General features: G+C 36.4%; 1 protein-coding gene across 2 annotated transcripts; it reads right to left on the bottom strand.

The window, feature by feature from the left end:
- Nucleotides 1-5,531: 5,531 nt before the first annotated feature.
- LOC149725585 (telomere-associated protein RIF1-like) lies at nt 5,532-22,225 on the bottom strand. 2 transcript variants are annotated; one of them, XM_089891274.1, is made up of 28 exons: nt 22,119-22,225; nt 21,853-21,980; nt 21,143-21,310; nt 20,984-21,064; nt 19,985-20,116; nt 19,287-19,476; nt 18,475-18,627; nt 18,102-18,186; nt 17,656-17,804; nt 16,984-17,042; nt 16,702-16,835; nt 16,293-16,403; nt 15,524-15,672; nt 15,071-15,234; nt 13,168-13,330; nt 12,564-12,687; nt 11,608-11,741; nt 11,112-11,291; nt 10,618-10,760; nt 10,104-10,322; nt 9,827-9,906; nt 9,734-9,771; nt 8,212-9,667; nt 7,707-7,757; nt 7,548-7,633; nt 6,990-7,102; nt 6,434-6,551; nt 5,532-6,103 (listed from the first exon to the last, which is right to left on the bottom strand). In XM_089891274.1, the coding sequence occupies exons 2-28, from the start codon at nt 21,939-21,941 to the stop codon at nt 5,879-5,881; spliced, it is 4,794 nt and encodes a 1,597-aa protein (XP_089747400.1). In that variant the 5' UTR covers nt 21,942-21,980; nt 22,119-22,225; the 3' UTR covers nt 5,532-5,878. The 2 variants fall into 2 exon arrangements, with proteins under 2 accessions (XP_089747400.1, XP_089747401.1); XM_089891275.1 differs by having other exon boundaries at nt 21,164-21,310.
- Nucleotides 22,226-22,674: the final 449 nt, after the last annotated feature.

The raw sequence follows: 22,674 nt of genomic DNA, 5'->3' as shown, positions 1-22,674 counted from the left end.
TCGCATATTCGCACAGCGCTGTGATTTCATCATCCTTGGTACGGTGCTTCAATTTGAGGAGCCGTTTCCAAAGTGTATTAATGTTGGAATTGTTTGGAATCTTACCATTGTTGAGCAACATCAAGGTTTTGGAGTATATTTTAAAGATGCAAAGCATGTTTATTCCTTTCGTTTCAACAATTTTCATCATTTCTTCCAATTCCTTGATCTTGGCTTCAACTTCTGGCCTTGAACCTTCAAAAGATTTTGTCTTCTCGTTGTATGATCGATTTACAATGCTTGCCAACTCATAAACTTTGAATTCAAATTTCTCAGTGACTGTAAGTTTAGATTGGGTGACATTTGAACATAGTTCAATAACCAGATCATATTCCTTGCATTTAAGTGCAGCTGGAACAGCATCAAGGTAAATTAAAACCTTTCTAGGTATTTTATCAGCTTGTGATTCGAATATTGTTTGTTTGGCGAGTTCTACCAAATCTTTAGATAACCAGAGAAAACTTAAAGTTAGCATTTTAAGACCTTTCATTTCAAACTGTTCAAATCTATATGAACGGTAATCTGCTCCACATCGTTTTAGCGATTCTTGCATAAAAATAACAGTCATGGTAAAACTGACAAGGCTTAGTTTTCCAACAATTTCAATCAAACCAGATATAAGTTCTTCACCAAAAGAACCTTCCATAAAAACATCATCTTGTTGTCCCTTTAAATGATAAACTTTGGCGCGAAACTCACAAGCCACTGCCACCATGAACCGCAGTTGGTGCGCACCCTCTTCACTGCATACACCTTTATTTTTTAATTCATCAATGACATCAAAGCAAGATAAAGCTTGTAGTGAATGTAATCGACCGATGTAGGAAATAAAGATGGTTGCACCTCTGTAGATAACTCTCTTTATGTTATAGTTTTGCAAACCCGAAAATGTATTTAATAGTAGATTCCCTAAGCTAAAGTTTTGGAAGTTTTCTTCAATTTGTTGGTGCACAGTCATAAACTTATTATTTTCATCCTTTTCTTTAATCCTAAGATGAGCCTTTTCTTGATATTCAGCGCAAATTGCCTTATTACCAGCTACAAAGCAAGCCTTGGATAAAACATCAGCCACATGGTATCCCTGCTTTACTTGTTCATCACTGTCCAAGTATAGGACCATTTCATCAACTGGTTTAATGAATTCGGTGTTCCATGGTTTATTTTTAGTTGCTGGTCGTCCAAGTGGGCGTATGCAAGCGTGGGCTACCATTCCATCAAATGCGACCCCATTTGGTGTAACAATGTCCATGAACCAGTCTCTATACCTCGGGTTTAAACTTGGAATTGCAACACAGTTGATCATGGTTTCTCCGAGGTTGATTAAGATGATGTTGAAGATTGTGGTGAACCATCTGAAGTACTTCCGATCTTTCATCTTTGCATAATTTTCTAGAACAATGATATGTTCGAAATCTGAGTACAGCGTGATTTCCGATCGTGCCAAGGAACCCAATCCAACTACAGCATATTTGCATGGTGGTGCTCCCATAATCTTGATGCATTCATCAGAAATAAACCTCATTAACTCAGTGTAACTTTTCGTAACTTCTTGTTGAATATAACATCTGAGACTTTCTTTCTTTGCAGTTCACTGAGTTGATCTCCTTCTAAACCATACGGGATTATTTCAAGCTGATTAAAACGTTTGCCAAAATCTTCTCGAAGCTTAGCTAGTTTTTGTTTTACCTCAGCTGCCAAAGAAATCAAATCAGCGTCACGGTTCGTGGCATTTGCTTTCACCAGAACTGCTGAGCACAAAGCTTTAAGTTCATCTTTAAATCTTTGATTGTTTGGATCCCTCACAATAGCAGCGTTATACAGAGCTGCACTACGAGTCATGTTCAACTTTTTATGTTGCTTTTTTAATTTATAAATCTTAGCAAGCATACTTAGCTTACGGGCTGCTTTAACAATAATTTCTTCCCTCTCTTTTCCGTCGGAATTACACAACTGTTTAAACATGTTTGCCACCATTTCTTCCATATCAACAACCTCATCTTGTATAAAATCATGTTCACTTGATTCCATATTACAACTTTTATACAGAGAAGCAATTCTTATGCATTAATCGTTAACAAAGTTTATTGGGTTTAGCAACACCAGCTAACAAACAAACCGAGTTTGACAAGCCTCAATCTAACTTTAGCGGAAACGTTATGCTTAAATTCCTATGATAAAGATATAGTTCAGCTTACAAAACGCGAACCAAGTAATTGCTAATAAAGTTAAGAACGCCTTAGCCCTACTGTAGCTACAGTTAACACACGGAAATAGTAAGATACACCTCAACTCAACCGTAGCGAAAACCCTTATGCTTAAGTTCCTCTGTTAAAGTTCAGATTTTTATTCTATTTTCTCGTCCTATTTGGTAGTAAACAAAGAACATTAAAAGAATTATAAAACCGTATATCCTCACGACTCCCATAGACCGTTGTTAATTGTTTAAAACAAGATCAGGATATTTGGATATTATGTGCTGAAGGTGTCCCACCATACCCCACCTTATACTTTAAAACAGTGGTTCTTAAACTTTTTGTATGCTTTACCCTTTTACCAAAGATGTTTATCAGATTTACCTCCAATATGTAATATGGCGCTCGTTTATTAAAAAGCGAAAACAACTAATTACATCAGTTATATTTAATGCGACGAATGCGCTTGCTTTTTGGTAACGAGTTGTTCAAAACTAGAACAGTAAGCTACAATCGGCACAATTTCTGTCCCTATAACTGATGTGGATTTTGATAGGTAGCCATTTACCCTCTAAATACGGGGAATTTACACGAAGGGGTAAATTTACCCCAATTTAAGAAATGCTGTTTTAAACTATAACGCCTGATACATATCTTAACACAACTGTTCCTAAAAGTTACTCTGTTAAAGAAACTGTTCAGTATACAAAACGCAACTCCAGTATTTGCTAACAAAGTTCATAACGCATTAGCACTACTGTACTGTAGCGAAAACGTTATGCTTAAGTTCCGCTTTTAAAAGTAATAGTTCGGTGTGCGAAACCGCAACGCTGCTAAACAGACATAATTTGATACGCTTTATCACTCAACCGTGGCGAAAACGTTATGCTTATAATTCCTGTGTTAAAGTTTGGTACAAAACACAAATTACCAACGTTAAGAAAAAACAAAACAAATGATGATTATGTAGTGGGGTGGGGAAGATGGGACACCTTTTCATTCTATTTTCTCGTTCCAGTTGGTAGTAAACAAAGAACATTCAAAGAACTGTACAACCGTTAGCTATCCTTACGACTCGCCGTTGTTAGTTGTTTAAAACACGTTCAGGATATTTGGATATTATGTGCTGAAGGTGTCCCATTTTACCTCACAGAACTATACTTTAAAAACCAGTGGTTCTTAAACTTTTTTGTATGCATTACCCTTTTAACAAAGATGCTTATCAGATTTACCCCCAATATGTAATATGACGCTCGTTTATTAAAAAGCGAAAACAACTAATTACATAAGTCATGCTTAAATAGCTTGCTTAATAATTCTGGTGGCTTAGAATTTAATCTAAATAAAATTATAAAGGTGTGCTGCATTATAAAACTTGCCAAATGCCTGTCTACTAAATTAAATATAACCAAAACGTAGGTTTTCTGTGTTGGTAAACTGAATCTGATTGCTCGTCTCTCTTTATGCTTAATAAACTGATATTTATATACTAATAAACCTTTTGCGCTGCTTTATATGTCTGGTATGATTTTAACTAAACAAGAAAGTATCCCTGCGACACGTTCTGTGATAAACTGTAAGTTAAAACAACCTACAACTGGTATTGAACCTACCAACAACTGCAAACTGCATTCAAAATGAAGGAAATCCATTCATAAAACCGTGACGTAACAATGTATTATAATGGGCAATATTCGCGTCAATAGGCCTCTTATTTTCTGAGCAGTTTCGGTGTTTTTCCAGGCCGTGTATTGAGTAGACCATGCATAAGTTAAACTTAATGCGACGGATGCGCTTCCTTTTTGGCAACGAGTTGCTTAAAACTAGATTTTGGGCCCCTCAACTGATGTGGATTTTGATTGGCAGCTCATTTGACATTTAACCTCTAAATACGGGGAATTTACACGAAGGAGTAAATTTACCCCGATTTGAAAAATGCTGTTTTAAACTATAATTTCTGGTATATAACTTAACACAACTGTTCCTCAACTTTAAATGAAAGTTACATACGTGGTAACTTGTAAGCGGGCACGACATGTATGAAACAGAACACCTGTGTTATAACGGCTGTCGTTGCCCCGCCACGCGAGGATAAATAAGTTACATACGTGGTAACTTGTAAGCGGGCACGAGGTGTATGAAACAGAACACCCGTGTTTTAACGACTGTCGTTGCGGCGCAATGCGAGGATAAATAAGTTACATACATGGTAACTTGTAAGCGGGCATGAGGTGTATGAAACAGGACACCCGTGTTAAAACGACTGTCGTTGCCCCGCCATGCAAGGATAAATAAGTTACATACGTGGTAACTTGTAAGCGGGCACGAGGTGTATAAAACAGAACATCCGTGTTATAACGACTGTCGTTGCCCCGCCATGCGAGGATAAATAAGTTACATACGTGGTAACTTGTAAGCGGGCACGAGGTGTATAAAACAGAACACCCGTGTTATAACGACTGTCGTTGCCCCGCCATGCGAGGATAAATAAGTTACATACGTGGTAACTTGTAAGCGGGCACGAGGTGTATAAAACAGAACATCCGTGTTATAACGACTGTCGTTGCCCCGCCATGCGAGGATAAATAAGTTACATACGTGGTAACTTGTAAGCGGGCACGAGGTGTATAAAACAGAACACCCGTGTTATAACGACTGTCGTTGCCCCGCCATGCGAGGATAAATAAGTTACATACGTGGTAACTTGTAAGCGGGCACGAGGTGTATAAAACAGAACACCCGTGTTATAACGACTGTCGTTGCCCCGCCATGCGAGGATAAATAAGTTACATACGTGGTAACTTGTAAGCGGGCACGAGGTGTATAAAACAGAACACCCGTGTTATAACGACTGTCGTTACCCCGCCATGCGAGGATAAATAAGTTACATACGTGGTAACTTGTAAGCGGGCACGAGGTGTATAAAACAGAACACCCGTGTTATAACGACTGTCGTTACCCCGCCATGCGAGGATAAATAAGTTACATACGTGGTAACTTGTAAGCGGGCACGAGGTGTATGAAACAGGACACCCGTGTTATAACGACTGTCGTTGCCCCGCCATGCGAGGATAAATAAGTTACATACGTGGTAACTTGTAAGCGGGCACAAGGTGTATGAAACAGGACACCCGTGTTATAACGACTGTCGTTGCCCCGCCATGCGAGGATAAATAAGTTACATACGTGGTAACTTGTAAGCGGGCACAAGGTGTATAAAACAGAACACCCATGTTATAACGACTGTCGTTGCCCCGCCATGCGAGGATAAAACAAAAACATTCACTCAAAAACAACAAATTGTAGGAAATATTTTTATATTGCAAAAAATATAGAATCATACACATTGGCACTGGTGACGTCATAAACAGGCGTTATATGTTCTTTTTTAAACAAAATCTGAGGAGACATTATTATGTAAAGCTGTTTTAGGCGTAAAACTGGGGTGATAATCAAATGTATTTTAATTTTTTTAAATAACTATATTTTTATATTTTTTCATATATATTTACTAGACGAAAAAATATAAAAATTTGATAAGATATGATGTCTTTTAAATCGGGGTGGCATGTCACCCCAGCCACCCCTAACATTATGCCTATCCTCTTTCCAGGAGACGGACATTATAAATTTATCTTTAATTGAAATTACTTCTGCTTAACTTTTCTTGCCAATACAGTGACCACAGTTTGCATAACTTCCGTTAATTGTTCGACTGAATATCTAGATAGGTATATGACATCACACATCTTCGCCATTATGACATCATCACCCTGCTTGACGGGGGATACAGGGGGTTGTGTGGGGGGAACTCCCTTGTTGCCCGTCGAGGGGGAAAGTTGGTTCGTGGCTGAGAGTTCTGATTCTCGCGCCTGTGATGTCATAATGGAAAAAAAAAATTTTTATTACATAATGTAAAAGCGCCTGTGATGTCATAATGGAAAAAAAAAAATTTATTACATAATGTAAAATAGTTTTTTCTGCTAATCTAGTATAAAAAAACTTAATTTTCCAATGTTTTGCCTGCCATTTGGCGGGACTTTCCGAGAATTTTAGCTAAGAAATATATTAAGTACATTATGTAAAACAAATATATTTTTGAGTTATTTGAGGAAATAGGAGTTTTAACTAAAAAAAAATATTTATTTATTTAATTTAATTTTTCTTTTTTTTGCGAAAAGTTTCCGAAAGGTTGGACTTACTCTTATATCTGCGATGGCTTTTGCAACGGTCGCGCTTCTTACGCTCATGGGCGATCTTTGCGCGTCGTCGGGTCGGAACCTCCTTGGGGCTGGTAGGCTTAATCTTCTGCTTACTACTCTGTAAGGTAAAAGGTGCAAGGTTCAAGTCTCGGGGCTGCTACATCCCATGCTTGCGGTAACTATGTGTTACACATTGTTGGGAATAAAGTTAGTTATAACATGGGTGTTCTGTTTCATACACCTTGTGCCTGTTTATGAGTTACCCTTGCGTAAACTTAAGTGATTGTTTTTTCATATGGTGTAAATTTAGACAACCCATTAATGACCACTGGGTTGGATCAATTGTCGTTAAGTGTCTTAGTCTAGTATATGTAGGCTCACAATGGTAGCAGCATCGAGCCTTGAACTTGTAACCTCTTGGTTACTAACGCATACTGCTCCAGTAGTTTCGAGTGTGTTGTTCAAATTATGAGTCAGATCTCTTCTCGGCGGCGAGCATGAGGTATTTAAACAGAGACCACATACTTACCATACCAAACATGGAAATAACATTTACCTCTTCTTTAAATATTTATGAGATCTCCATGGACTAGCAGTTGGTGACCTGGGAATGGTGTTTTCACAAATCGTGCTTTGCGAAATCGGTTCCGCAAATGAAACACGGCGTGTCTGCGTGAGAAGATTATTAGGTTAGGGGGCCAAAGCTTTGCCAACCAAAATTCCGAAACTAAATTTCACACAGCTTTTTGTAAGCATACAATAACATGGTTAACTTTCACAATAACTGTAGTAGACAACCCAGGGGTTAAGAAATAGTTTGGATGAATGTATGTTACTTGCTTCATCCTCGCGTGGCCGGGGAAACGACAGTCGTTATAACACAGTTGTTCATACATGTCAGCTTATGAGTTACCATGTATGTTACTTTGTGGGTGTTTATTTTTTTATAGGATTTTTTTTATGTGTGGCTGATAATTTGGACAACCCATTAGTGACCACTGGGTTGGAGCAATTGCGGTCAAGTGACTTGCCCAAGGAGACGTATGCCCACAATGACAAGTGACTTGCCCACAGCGCTGGACAATAATAAGAATTTCACCTAGCTATTGCTCACCTTTAGTGCAGGGCTAACTGTGATTGACTTCTTTAAAATCCCGGGACTACTTGGTGGGGTGGCCGTCATTTCAGTTATGGTGGACACTGTAAGTACATGGTGGGTAAGATGGGTAGTCCACACTTGTGCACAAAAAGATAAATATAATAAACAACTTACGTCTTTTATTCGAACACACTCCCACAGTATTGGTTACATCGGACGTGACTCCTGGAATAAAAACAAACATCAAAATATTTGTTTTAACACCTCATGCTCGCTGTCGAGGTACTACATACAGACAATCAAACGCTCACAAAGTTACATGGTAACTTGTAAGCGGGCACGAGGTGTATGAAACAGAACACCCTTGTTATAACGACTGTCGTTGCCCTGCCATGCGAGGATAAATAAGTTACATACGTGGTAACTTGTAAGCTGGCACGAGGTGTATGAAACAAAACACCTGTGTTATAACAATTGTCGTTGCCCCGTCATGCGAGGATAAATAAGTTACATACGTGGTAACTGGTAAGCGGGCACGAGGTGTATGAAACAGAACACCCGTGTTATAACGAGTGTCGTTGCCCGGCCATGCAGGGATAAATAAGTTACATACTTATCCAGTCGCACTAAAACCTCACCCATACAAATACAGCTATATATCAACAAACAACAAACCAACCTTTATTTGCTTCAATGAAAACTTCATCTTCCAATAAAATTGCAACATCACAACCTTCTTCCTTTTTCTCTTTTTCTTCTTCTCTGATTTTAACTTCCACCAATTGCTCGATATTCTCTTTTTCCTCCTCTTTCTCTTCTTCACTCTTCTCTTTTTCTTTTATTTTCTCTTCTGCACAGTTCTCTTTTTCTTCCATTTTATTTCCTTCTTCCTTCTCTTTTACACAGTTCTCTTTTTCTTCATCATCCTCATTCCCACCTTTCTCTTCCCCTCTCTCTTTTTCCCCCTTCTTCCCTTTATCCCCCCTCTCTTCCCCCAGCCTCCCAGAAATCCTCCTCACTTTACAATGACTCTCAACCACCCCAACCACAGCTTTAGGAGTGAGAACTCTCTTCCTACAAGATCTCCTCAACGGAGTCCTCGGTACAGGAGTCGACGTCTCCATCGCCGTGGCAACCGGTTCCTCCTCAAAGCTGACCTCTAGTGGTTGAACACCAAGGTCATCAGCGCACGATACGAACGAGGCATCTTCATGTAATGTTTGGTTGGTCGACATCTCACACATCTCAACCTCATCTTGTGATCCCTCATCACATGAGCTTGCATCACAAGTAACATCACGTGATCGCTCATCGTGATGAAACATGGACGCTTCAGCCATCTCCACGTATTCACTCTCGTCCATTTCATTTGTGATGTCATTATCTGTGACATCACTGTCCTTTATGACATCAACACCTTCTGTGACATCACCACCACCTATAACATCATCGTATTTTGTGACATCATTACCTTCTGTGACATCATCATCTGTGACATCATCATCTGTGACATCATCGTTCTTTGTGATATCATTATTAATCACATCATCATCTTTTGTGACATCACAATCCTTAGTGCCATCACCATCTGTGACATCATCATCTGTGACATCACAATCCTTGGTGACATCACTATCTGTGACATCACAATCCTTGGTGACATAACTATCTGTGACATCACAATCCTTGGTGACATCACTATCTGTGACATCACAATCCTTGGTGACATCACTATCTGTGACATCACAATCCTTAGTGACATCACCATGAGTCATCGACATTTCCACCATCTCGACCTCCTCGTATTCTGCTGACTCATCGTTGCTTGTGATGCCACTTCCTTCTTCATCTGTGACATCACAATCAGAGATAATGACACAATCGGACGAACTGCTGACATCACAATCATTCTTCTCTATGACATCACAACCACTTGAATTGTTCGAAGATTTTCGTTTCAATCTCAAACTTCGACGAACATTTGTTTCCTCGGAACCAACTTGGTCGCTTAACTGTGACTTGGTCATGTGATCTGTGATGTCATTATCTGTGATGTCATCAGGTGTGGCGTCATCGTGTGTGACGTCATCGTGTGTGATGTCATCATTTGTGATGTCACAGGCACTTTCTTCGATCTAGAACGAAAAAAAAAATAGAAATCATATAAACACACAGACATTATGACATCACAACTATCCTACCTGCTCTATACTGCCACCAAGTGATGAAGTGTTGGAAACTGTAGAAACATATCGTTAAATAAACCAACCAACCCAGCCAGCTCTACAGCTTACCATTCAAATCTAACCCATCCTGGGGAATTCCCCATGCAAGGGGAAACCCCTCCCTCTTATAAACCAATTCCAATTTCTCTCTAAAAAAAGAAAAAGATTTTTAATTAAAGTTTAAAAAATGTTAAAAAAAAGTTAAAATAAAAAAAGTTTTCAAATAAAAAGTTTCAATAAAGTTTAAAAAGTTTTAAAAAATTAAAAAGTTAAAAATTAAAGTTTAATTTAAAAGGTATAAAAATTTTAAAAAGTTGAAAATAAATTTTAAGTAAGAAAAACTCACAGAAAAAAATCATCCACGATATTTGGGTTGAAATCGTTTAAAATATTCGACTTCCAAAACTGGACAGATGATTTGTAAATTTCGGTGTCAACCGGCGCTGCGAACACGGTGGCAAGTAAATCGCACAACCCCTCTTGCTGGAAGAGGTGATCCGAATATTCAACTCGGTGAAGAATCTGGGTCCATGTCGCCGTGACGACCTCGTCTTCGTCCGAGCCACTAGGGGGTGATGTGGAAGTTTTTATTAAAAAATATTTGTTTTAATATTTAGGGATCCATGCTGGAAAGTTTCAATTTATTTATTTTTTAAATAAAAAAAAGAATTATATTTTTGTCAAGAAAGTTTAAACGAATAAATGTAATCTAAACTTTTTATTTTTAAAATAAGTTCCAGTGTACTTGGTTTTCTTTAATTTTTACCTAAATTTACATAATTTAAAACAAAATTTATTTACAATTTAACAATAATAATCAAAAACTTATAAAAATTTAAAATAAACAAACAAGGAATTACCTCAACATGCCTTCAATCAAGTTGTGAAGAATTGGAACGAAGGTTAAAAAATATTCGTTAAAATATTTGTCGGATATTTCGGTGAAAATGTGGGCGACGTGCGTCGTGATGTCGACCATGTATGTCAACTCCTCGCTGTTTAGCTGGGTAGAAATAACATATTATTGTTGTTAGTTACATAACAAAATATTTTTAATTATAAGTTATTGTATTACAAAAATTTAATATAAATAACTACAATTTTAATAATAGAAAAAATAAATAAAATGTAAAAATCACAACAGCGATTAAAAACCACTTTCAAAAAAAAGGTCTTAATTTTTAAAAACAGAAAATAATATTAAAATAAAAATGAAATACACTTATCTGACTAATGTTATACTTAAACGAATAAATTAAAGAATGAACATTAAAAAAACAATACAAAAAAGGATGAAATAAAAAAGGAAGCAATTTAAAGGAAAAATAAATCACTCCTATTATGTCAAACTTACATTTCCAAGTTTTAACATTAAACGTAATATTGGTTGGAGTTGTTTCTCCTTGGGGGAACCACCAGTAGGGGATTTCCTCTCAGGAATAACATTGATTGGCAAGTCAGTGTAGTTTGTATTAGATACCAACACCATTGTAACGTTGGTAAGGAATTGAACGGAAGTTTCCGTCTCGCAAACCTGGGATGGAAGGGTTATGTTGTGTATACCGGAACGCTGATTTAAATTTATCAAGCTTATAACGACATTACTGTGGTTGCGAGACACTTTAAAACAAGATTACAATAAGTTTAAATGTTTGTTGCCCGAATTAACTTATATTTTTATAATTCTCTGGGCTTTTTGTCGTCCCGAATAAAAACCACATTTTTTATTTTCAATAAACATTAAAACAAAAATTTGCTTTATAACGCATTTCTTGTTGGATAAAAAACTTTATTGCACTCATAAGATAAACTTATATTTATGAATCACAAATCATATAACGCAGACGTACCGATTTCTCGTTTCCCTCCAGTTTTTCGATCGTCAATTCAATCATTTTGTCGACTACTTCGTTTCGCTTGACGCTGGATATGAGGCGACTCATTTCAACGAACTTGTCAAATATTTCCTCCCACGTGGTTGTTACTGTTGTTGTTTATACGTTTTTAATATTTTATTTTATAAGATATTTATCATTTACTTCAATAAGATATTTATGTTTATCATGATGTTGTCCAAACAAGTATTTATTATTAATGTTTTTCTCAATCTCTATGTTCAATGTAATGCTTGAGTGACTTTGTGTATATAAGCTGGGTTTGTATGCCAGAGTGTCATTCTAATATTACATGCATTGGAGCAGGAGGTCTTGTTGTTTGATGTGACCTTGGATGACCTTTCGTCAGTTTTCATATGTTATCCGTTGATGTATATGTGTTTATGGTTGCTAGTTTGCTATGCATAGGCGTCAAACAAGGATATGTAATGATTTATAAAGATATTGTAAATAATCTCAAGAACCTGGCTTTGTGCATATGACACGAAGCCATAGAAAACACAATAATCTATGGTAACATGAAAGGCTGCCTTTTGTGTCTAAAACATGCGGGCATAAAGTGTTTCAATTATTAAACTAAATTAAAATATTTTTAAGGACGGTAACTTTGGGGGAGCTGGAAATATCCTAAAGCAGGTAATACTACTCCAACTTTGCTGAAGAAGCAAAAACACCGCGGCAAACACTGAAAAAAAATTTTTTTCCGGTGGTCCTTAATGGGTTGTCCAAATTATCAGCCATACATAAAAATAACCACAAAGTTACATATGTGGTAACTTGTAAGTATGAAACAGAACACCTGTGTTATAACGACTGTCGATACCTGGCATTGCGAGGATAAATAAGTTACATTCATTCAATTGTCTAACACATTTTATGTACCACATTATGACATCACAACCGGTACTCACAATCGTCAATGACGTCTTTACCGCACTCCCCACCGTTGAATATAAAAGTGAGGGGAAACCCCAAGAGTGAGAACAAAGCAACAAAATCATGTTCGAAGCTGTCACCCTGGTTAATGTTACCGCTCTGTGGAAAGAATAAGTTGGATTTAAATTTAAATAGCTCTCGGTAATAACAGGAATCTATTCAAATAAAATACTGCAGATGCCATTTTAAAAGCATAGAAATATTTCTACAATAACTAGCATTCAGCCAATACGTATAAAACATAAAACAATGATATTTCTGTTTAAATAAGAAACTGACGATGCCATTAAAGCAAAATATATCTCTTTTATATTATACAATTGACTGGACTTGATTTTGTCTGTTAAATTAAGTAACACCAGATCCTACTGTAACTCTTTATGGATCTCCATGAGAACCAAATCCTATTTGTTTGTTTGTAGGAGTTTTTAAGAGAATATAAAATAACCAGAATATTCCAAAAAAAAGGAATTTTAATTCATTGGAAGAAAACACACAACATAAGATGATAATATATACGATGTCCATGTTAATCACAATGCATATTATTATCAGTTATTATGACATCATAATAAGTACCTTCGTCATATACTCAAACACATGATCCGCTAGGTGTCCCCAGAGATGCATAAATATAAGATGTCTATGTTGGAACAACTTCACTACGTCGTGGACAAATTCGAGAATCGCGATTCGACGTTGCATTCCAATCGATATTAACTCTTCCAATTTACTCCATAAGCTGTAATGTGTTATTGTAACATGGGTGACTTCTTATACACCAGACACACATGGTGTATTCATACACCTCATGCTCACTGTTGAGTTATAACATGGGTGTCTTCTTATACACCAGACACACATGGTGTATTCATATACCTCATGCTCACTGTTGAGTTATAACATGGGTGTCTTCTTATACACCAAACACACAAGGTGTATTCATATACCTCATGCTCACTGTTGAGTTATAACATGGGTGTCTTCTTATACACCAGACACACATGGTGTATTCATACACCTCATGCTCACTGTTGAGTTATAACATGGGTGTCTTCTTATACACCAGACACACATGGTGTATTCATACATCTCATGCTCACTGTTCAGTTATAACATGGGTGTCTTCTTATACACCAGACACACATGGTGTATTCATACACCTCATGCTCACTGTCGAGTTATAACAAGGGTGTCTTCTTATACACCAGACACACATGGTGTATTCATACACCTCATGCTCACTGTTGAGTTATAACATGGGTGTCTTCTTATACATCAGACACACATGGTGTATTCATACACCTCATGCTCGCTGTCGAGTTGTAACATGGGTGTCTTCTTATACACCAGACACACATGGTGTATTCATACACCTCATGCTCACTGTCAAGTTATAACATGGGTGACTTCTTATACACCAGACACACATGATGTATTCATACACCTCATGCTCACTGTCAAGTTAACATAGGTGTCTTATACACCAGACACACATGGTGTATTCATACAACTCATGCTCACTGTCGAGTTATAACATGGGTGTCTTCTTATACACCAGATACACATGGTGTATTCATACACCTCATGCTCGCTGTCGACTTAGCTAGTTATAACATGGGTGTCTTCCTATACACAAAACACACAGAGTGTATTCATACATCTCATGCTCACTGTCATGTTAACATAGGTGTCTTATACACCAGACACACATGGTGTATTCATACACCTCATGCTCCCTGTCGAGTTATAACATGGGTGTCTTCTTATACACCAGACACACATGGTGTATTCATACACCTCATGCTCACTGTCGAGTTATAACATGGGTGTCTTCTTATACACCAGACACACATGGTGTATTCATACACCTCATGCTCACTGTCGAGTTATAACATGGGTGTCTTCTTATACACCAGACACACATGGTGTATTCGTACACCTCATGCTCAATGTCAAGTTATAACATGGGTGTTTTCTTATACACCAGACACACATGGTGTATTCATGCACCTCATGCTCACTGTCAAGTTATAACATGGGTGTCTTCTTATACACCAGACACACATGGTGTATTCGTACACCTCATGCTCAATGTCAAGTTATAACATGGGTGTTTTCTTATACACCAGACACACATGGTGTATTCATACACCTCATGCTCGCTGTCGACTTGGCGAGTTATAACATGGGTGTCTTCCTATACACAAAACACACAGGGTGTATTTCGTTTCCTGTCCAAAGACACACAAGACACGACTAGTTTAACGCATTCTAATCAAGCACCCACATTCTTTTTCTAACATGTTAATATCGCCTTAAAAATGTTTCTCAAGCGCCAGTACTGGGATTTGAACCCAAGATCCCCCAGTTTTACCTCTTCCCAAAACCTCTAAAATTAAATATCCTGCCCAGAAACAAACATTGCCAGTTTCACCAGCACCGGGCCTTGAACCCTGAACCCTGAACCCCACCCACCCACCTGGTATCCTCCGTTACAACATCCAATATAGCGGGCGTTAACAACAACTTGATGACGCTGAGCACGGGGGTCCCATGCACGTTGCCGAGCTCACGATCACCAGCGTAATAGAGCGAGGAATTTAATATTTTGGTCGGGAAAGAAGAAAGGCTGAACACCAGTGTCTGTGTAATTATAATATGACATCATCAGTAGGCTTATGACATCATCAGTGAATTTTACGACATTTTTTACAAATTTTTAAATTAAATTACTCTAATTAAAATTTTATAAAAAATGCTAAAACCGAGTTTAGCTATAATAATAATTTAAAATAATAATAAGGTTTAAAACAAAAAGGTTGTTATTAATAATAATCAAAAAAATTTAAACAACATAAATAATGACATTACAAAAAAATGAAAATATAAATATAAATATATATTTATATATTTTAAATAAAACAATGGTTACCATGGCCACACGAGGGGGAACTACAGACTCGTTAACGATCTGGTTGGTCGAATTAAACAATGAACGAAACATGTCGGTGTCGCGTTTCTTAGCGACGTAACAATTAACACAATTAACCAACGTACTCCACAACTGAGTGATGAAATCATCTGGAAGAAATAAAAATGAAAAGATTAAAATCAATTTTTAAACCAATTGATCGATTTGTGGCGGTTGCTGGATGTTTTATTGGTAAACTAAGAGGGCGAATGAACATGAGACGCTGTATTTATACGATAGATTAACGTGGGAAAAAAGGCACTCGTGTACACGTCGGCGCACACACACGTGTCAGGCAGCCACAGATTAATATTAAGTTTTAAAAAATCAATTTTAAAAATGTGCTTAATTTTGAAAACAAACATCTGTAGTAAATAGGTTTAAAATATAAAAACAAATCAATAAAAAATATATATATATATACGTATTTATTTCTTTAATAAAATATTTTATTTAATAAACCTAAAAGAAACTGCACAAAATTTAATTATCTTCTCGAATACGATAGTGAAGATCAAATTAATTAAAACAACAAAGAAAAGTTTCAAATAAAAGCTTGGCTGTTAACATAGAATAAACCCACAGTGAGTTTTAATTATTAGTTAAAATAAATTAATATATACAGGCATAAGCTACACAAATAAACTTAAAGTAAAATAAACATAAAATAATTAACCTTTTATTAAATAAAATAAAAGTTAAAATAAATAAACAAAAAATAAAATCTCACCTGGTAGTTGTTGATGCAAATGTTTTATGACATCACAGATGACAGGAATCAGCGTTGAGGAGAAACGAGGAAAAACTGCCGGGTTACCGATGTATGGGGAGTGAAGTGGGGCTGGTGGAACAGCGGTTATTGTGAAGAGAAGTGGATGGAATGCCTAATATGTCTATATGGGGAAGTTCTACATGTATGCCATGGGACCTGGGGTTTAGGCCAGAGTTGGCCCATTACCCCAACATTGTATATGCACATTCTGTTCTATATGGGTGAGGTCCTACAGTGAGGCATGCCATGGGACCAGGGATTTAGGCCAGAGTTGGTCCATTACTCCAACACCCAGGGTGCTACTTTCTTTTTTTTGATTCAAACAACAAATTCCAAAATATTAATTAAAGATATCCATGAAACTCACTCAAGCGAGGAGAATACGTTGTCGTGGTAACATCCATGATCATGTGACCGATGACATCAGCGCTGAATAACTGAGTTGAAGAGTGACTCAGCAGATTTTGACGAAGTTGCGAAAAACGAAGAGAAGAACGACGACTAAGCAAAACATTAAACTTAATTTATAAATTAAAAATATAAATGAAAAAATGTTATAACGACACCCTTGTTACAAAATAATAAAAAATAACACTGTGTTATAACAACGGCCGTTGACCAGCTAGTTTATTCAGCCATTCATATTTACCTCGTTTTATCTCTAGACGAGACATCACCGAGACACAACTCAATAAGCGGCGCGCATACCTGGTGTATAAGAGCGAGGATTCAACAATAATTAGAGAAATATTTATAGAAAGTAAAGCTTCTCTAAAGTAAAAAAACACCAGCTTTTTCAAACAGCCCTACTTACTTAATCTCTCAGAGTATTTTTAAGCATATTATAATTACTAATACAAATCAAATACTCCCCTGTTAATTAAGAAAACTAAAGCAGAACTCTCCTAAAGTAAAAGTACACAAGCTTTTTTAAGGTACCGAACTAATGACTGGAATCCCATTCTAACCCCCACCCTAATGTTACGTATATTCCCAAGACTTGATTACAGTAACAAAACACTCATTATTTGAGATCAGAAAACACACAATAAACGTAAAATCTCTGTTATGTTGAAATACTGGGGTTTCAAACAATTCACATTTAAAAGTGGACTTTTCTTTAATTAAAAACACAGTTGCGATATTTACCTTTTTTAGAGTATTTAGTCATTTCCTATTAACAAGGTCTATCAATCAATGTGGGAAAAAAGGGAAATTAATAAAAATATATGACAAAAAAAACAAGGGGTTTTTAAAAAGTAATTTACATTATTAAAACGTAAAAAGTAACAAAAAGTAACAAATATAATAAACATCTCACAAGTTCAAACAGATCCACCATCTTTTCCTCCAACTTCACAACCAGCTTCCAACTTGTTCGGATCATGGATTCCAAAACAACTTCATTCTTGGCTTTGAATTTAATTGGTTGCGTCAAAAGGTTGATGTATTTTGGCGATGACATTATTTCTGGGGGAATATGGTTGTTTAATTTATTTATCCTCGCATGGCGGGCAACGACAGTCGTTATAACACAGATGTTCTGTTTCATACACCTCATGCCCGCTTACAAGTTACCACAGATGTAACTTTTTGGGTGATTGTTTTTATGTATCGCTGACAATTTAAACAAGCCATTAGTGACTACTGGGTTGGAGCAATTGCCGTTAAGTGTCTTGCCCAAAGATACATACGCTCACAATGGTAGCAGTAAATGTTTTAAACCAAAGCCAACTGTGTACTACAACTATATTTACCCAACATTACCTTTATCCTCACCGAGCGCTTCAATCAATTGCTCCCAAGCTTTGAACGATAAAACTTTTATTTCATCTTTACTGTGTCGGAAGCCCTGGGTGGAAATAATATAAAACAAGGATAAATCAACCATTTAAATATATGGGGTTTGAGTATTTCTTTGGTTGTAGGGTGTATGTGGCCTTGGGCAAGACATTCAAATATGCTTCAACCTAGTGGTCACTAATGGGTTGAAGCAACCTGGGTGTTGGGGTAATGGGCCCACTTAGAATAGCAACCTTGTTTAAAAGGTTCCATGGCGTGCCTCACTGTAGGACATCACCCATATAGAATAGAAAATCACAGCCAAGCTGTATAGTAAAAACCACTTTAAATAACGAACCTTAGCAACTGGTTCGAGCGTTGCATTAAGCAGCGTACTGCTACGTTTGAATTGAACTCCTACGATCTTCATGATTACAATGACTTGGGATGAGAGGATTTCCTTAAGAGCGTCGTCGTTCGAATAAAGAGGTTTCAACGCAGGGAAGCAAATCTGGAGCGAGAGCAATATTGGTGGAAATACATAATGTTAGGGTTTAAGTTTAAATTTGTTTGATTTTTTTACAAAACTTCTTGAATTTTTGACACAACTTTTAGTAATGAACTCAAATAAACAATATACATAGTTCAATGGAATGATCAGTGTATTTTCAATTAAAGTTATTAATATGACAAGACAACTAAAATAACTTGAATGTAGGCATAAACTTTTTATACCAAAACTTATGGGTGACTTGTCTTCTTTCCAAAAATAACGCGCCTTTGCATAATATATACAATATTTGTCCGACGCCGAGGCAAAGTGGTTAGCGCGCCTGCCTCTAACCCAGCGGTAATGGAATCAAGGCACGTCCCTGCTACCATTGTGGGCGTATGTGTCCTGGGGCAAGACATTTAGCAACAATTGCTCCAACCCGGTGGTTACAAATAAGTTTTTTAAATTATCGCCTATAAATGAATAAATGAAAAAACGAAAAAAAATAATCACCCACAAAGTAACATACATGGTAACTCGTAAGCTGGCACGAGGTGTTAAACCCGTGTGATAACGACTGTCGTTTTCCAGCCATGCGAGGATAAAGTAAATAACATTTAATATGTCATATATAAATACAAACAACATAAATGCCACAAAAACCAACTTCTATTTACCTTGGTCAATGTTCCCGCACATGAATGCATTATGACATCACGACGCTTAACAATGATATCTATGTGATCATCAATAACACTAACAGCAGATATACGAGTTGATGATGCTTGGTGTGAGGTGTATGAAAGTAACTTGGTCAACCAAATGTTAATGCAAGTCAACATTTCATTTTGGTTGGTGGACAGGAATCTAAAATACATTCAAGTATGGGGTTTACAGGGGGTTTAAGGGGTTGGTGCCCTTAAAACTTTTAAAAAAAGGAAGAAATTATTTATATTTAGCAAAAAAAACAATTCATTTTGGAATAAAAGTCAACTACATTTAGAAAATAAAACAATTTAATTTAGAATAAAATTCATATAAATTTAGAAAAAAATCATTTAGAAAAAAATCATTTAAATTCGAAATAAAAACACATTTTAATTTTTAAAAAAGGGCGAATTCAGGGACGTCCGGTTCCCTGTTTTATAAAAAACAAAGTGTAATACATAAAATAAAGATACTTTATTGCACCACACATTAGGTTTTGTATAAACAGATTTAAAAATAGACTTTTATAAATAAGTAACAGTCATACGTGTGACCTTTACCAAACTTGCTACGTAAACCTCATGTTACATTCTTTTTTTGTGGTGGGAATGTCATTTGTTTCATTCAATGAGTTTTAATCATTCAACACAATGACAATAAACCTTACCTCGCAATAACGGTGATCACATGATCAGCAATTGTTACATCACTAATACTCGCAACGGATACAATAATATCTTCAACGTAGGGGGCAACCATGGTTGGTGGAATATTGTGGTTCGTTAATTCATTCAATAATCTGTAAACATATTATGTTTATGTTGCCAGGTGTATTAAAGAGATTTTCTGGCATTTGTCTGCTTGTTTGTACAGACACCTAACAGCAGGGTAAAATCTGGGGTGACATTGTTAAAATGCAGTTACACTCATAGTTGTCAAACATAGGGAACCTCATTGATTAATGTAGTGAATGCAATATACTTTGGCTCTGCTTGTTTGTACAGACACCTAACAGCAGGGTAAAATCTGGGGTGACATTGTAAAAATACAGTTACACTCATAGTTGTCAAGCATATGGAACCTCATTGATTAATGTGGTGAATGCAATATACTTTGGCTCTGCTTGTTTGTATAGACACCTAACAGCAGGGTAAAATCTGGGATGACATTGTTAGAATACAGTTACACTCATAGTTGTCAAACATAGGGAACCTCATTGATTAATGTGGTGAATGCAATATACTTTGGTTCTGCTTGTTTGTATAGACACCTAACAGCAGGGTAAAATCTGGGGTGACATTGTTAAAATACAGTTAGACTCATAGTTGTCAAACATAGGGAACCTCATTGATTAATGTGGTGAATGCAATATACTTTGGTTCTGCTTGTTTGTATAGACACCTAACAGCAGGGTAAAATCTGGGGTGACATTGTTAAAATACAGTTACACTCATAGTTGTCAAACATAGGGAACCTCATTGATTAATGTGGTGAATGCAATATACTTTGGCTCTGCGGTATCTGGGGTGATATAATCTGGGGTGACATTGTTAAAATACAGTTACACGTAAAATCTGAGGTGACATTTAAAACTGGGATGTTAAACAAATGATGTCACCCCTGTTTAAAAGTTTAGACCTCCAACACCTTCTATGAGACCACTTACTTTGCTTGGGAAGATTTTGAGTTCTTAAGAAAAACAGGAAAGTTTCGTAAAATTTCAGATTGCAGATCCGTGTGTTCGGTTCTGTGAAGTTAAATGAATGGAAGTAACTTGATGTGGGAAAAACATAAAACAATATTTGTATATTCATAGTTGTCAAACCTAGGATTGTCGGCCGCATACCTGTCTGTGACATCACTATCAAACAAAGCATGAATAACGCTGAGTAATATGTTCGATGACTCAGCAGTTTCTCGTCCAAAATCCAAAGCCAGTTGTTGAGCAAGAAGTTTCGATTGTTTTAAACTTGTTGACGACGTTTTTAATAATCTGAAGTATATTATGATTATGATTAGAAAGTCCCAAATGAGATATCCAGACTGCACAGTATTTGGTAGTACGAGGGATTCTGTTTACAAACTTTTGGTGATGCACGCCATAATTTGTTCCACGCACGCCAATTAGTTAAACAAAGAAAAAAATACGTAATAAATTAAGTAAGATTTCCCAACGTGGCATAAATGCAGATTTTTAATGATAGCACCATCTTGCACAACAAGATGCCACCATACTCTTCAGCCAGTCTACAGAGGTGCAAAGCATGTACATTTTCAAGCCACGTTAGGAAATCTTACTTAATTTCATACGTATTTTTATCGTTGTTTAATTAATTGGCAAGCGTGGGACAAATTATGGCGTCCATCACCAAAAGTCTGTAAAAAAATCGCGCGTGCATCTGCCATACTGTGCAGACTGCCTCTGCAGACGGGGATTTAGAACAATATTTACTATAAAAACATAAGGAAAAATGTTCACATATAATATATATATATAAATATATAATTGATTTAACAAAAAAGAAGAATATTTACCGAATAATGGATTTAAAAACTTGAGTTCGTTCACTCGGACATTCCTTCTTGGATAACTCATTCAGATAACTTTGAAGTTTTCCTGACATTTCGCCAGAATAATATAAACTTTTTAGATTTAAACAAATCTGTCAATTGAATGTAATTTTTTTTAAAGTAAACACCTGACGTATCGCGCAGTACATTTGTATACGTTTAAATGCAGCGACAAAATACAACTTAACAAATTTTAAAAAATTCCATCAGCACATGACACGATTACTTACCGATAGTATCCTTTCCTTTCTACAATTACTTTTTTAAATAGCTTAAAGTCACGAAAAAGTAAAGAAAAAAACAAACTAAATTGATCAAAAAATCTCGCGGGTTCTATTTGGCGCCAAATTAATGTAAAAAATCCCGAGTTCGCTACAGCGAATTGAACCCAGGTTCATCAACAAACATCATTATGACGTACAAATAGTTTAGGTTCGAGAGTTTCAACCGATTATGACGTATATAATACAATGAAATACCAAACTCGTAGTTTTAAAAGTTTTTATTTTAAATTTGGATTCTGTTTGGGAGTAATACGTTTCTCGCTGCGTGTAAACGTCTGTTTTAAATTTAAAAAATAGCATTCAAAGTTATGCAGTGTTGGTGTAACTGTACTTATGTACAATAGCATTTTCGGGCGGATAGTTGGTTTTAAGTCAAAGCAGGTTTAAAACTGTGTCTTAAATGTTGGTTCCATGACGTGCCTTACTGTAGGACCTACCCTATGGCTGTTCAAAAATTTAAAATGTTAAATATTATATGTTTTGTCAGTACTGTACCGATAAG

Source organism: Ciona robusta, chromosome 13 (genome assembly GCF_009617815.1).
Source record: "Ciona robusta chromosome 13, ASM961781v2".
Lineage (NCBI taxonomy): Eukaryota > Metazoa > Chordata > Ascidiacea > Phlebobranchia > Cionidae > Ciona > Ciona robusta.
The sequence above is the reverse complement of the archived record's forward strand: the minus strand, read 5'-3'. Positions and strand labels throughout refer to the sequence as shown.

Excerpts from the sequence above, each read along its gene's own strand:
- LOC149725585 (XM_089891274.1), bottom strand. The coding sequence starts at position 21,941 with ATGTCAGGAAAACTTCAAAGTTATCTGAATGAGTTATCCAAGAAGGAA. Across the intron at positions 18,187-18,474 it reads CGCTCGAACCAGTTGCTAAG|GGCTTCCGACACAGTAAAGA; the intron begins GTTCGTTATTTA and ends ATTTCCACCCAG. Across the intron at positions 7,634-7,706 it reads AGTGTGTTCGAATAAAAGAC|TGTCCACCATAACTGAAATG; the intron begins GTAAGTTGTTTA and ends ATGTACTTACAG.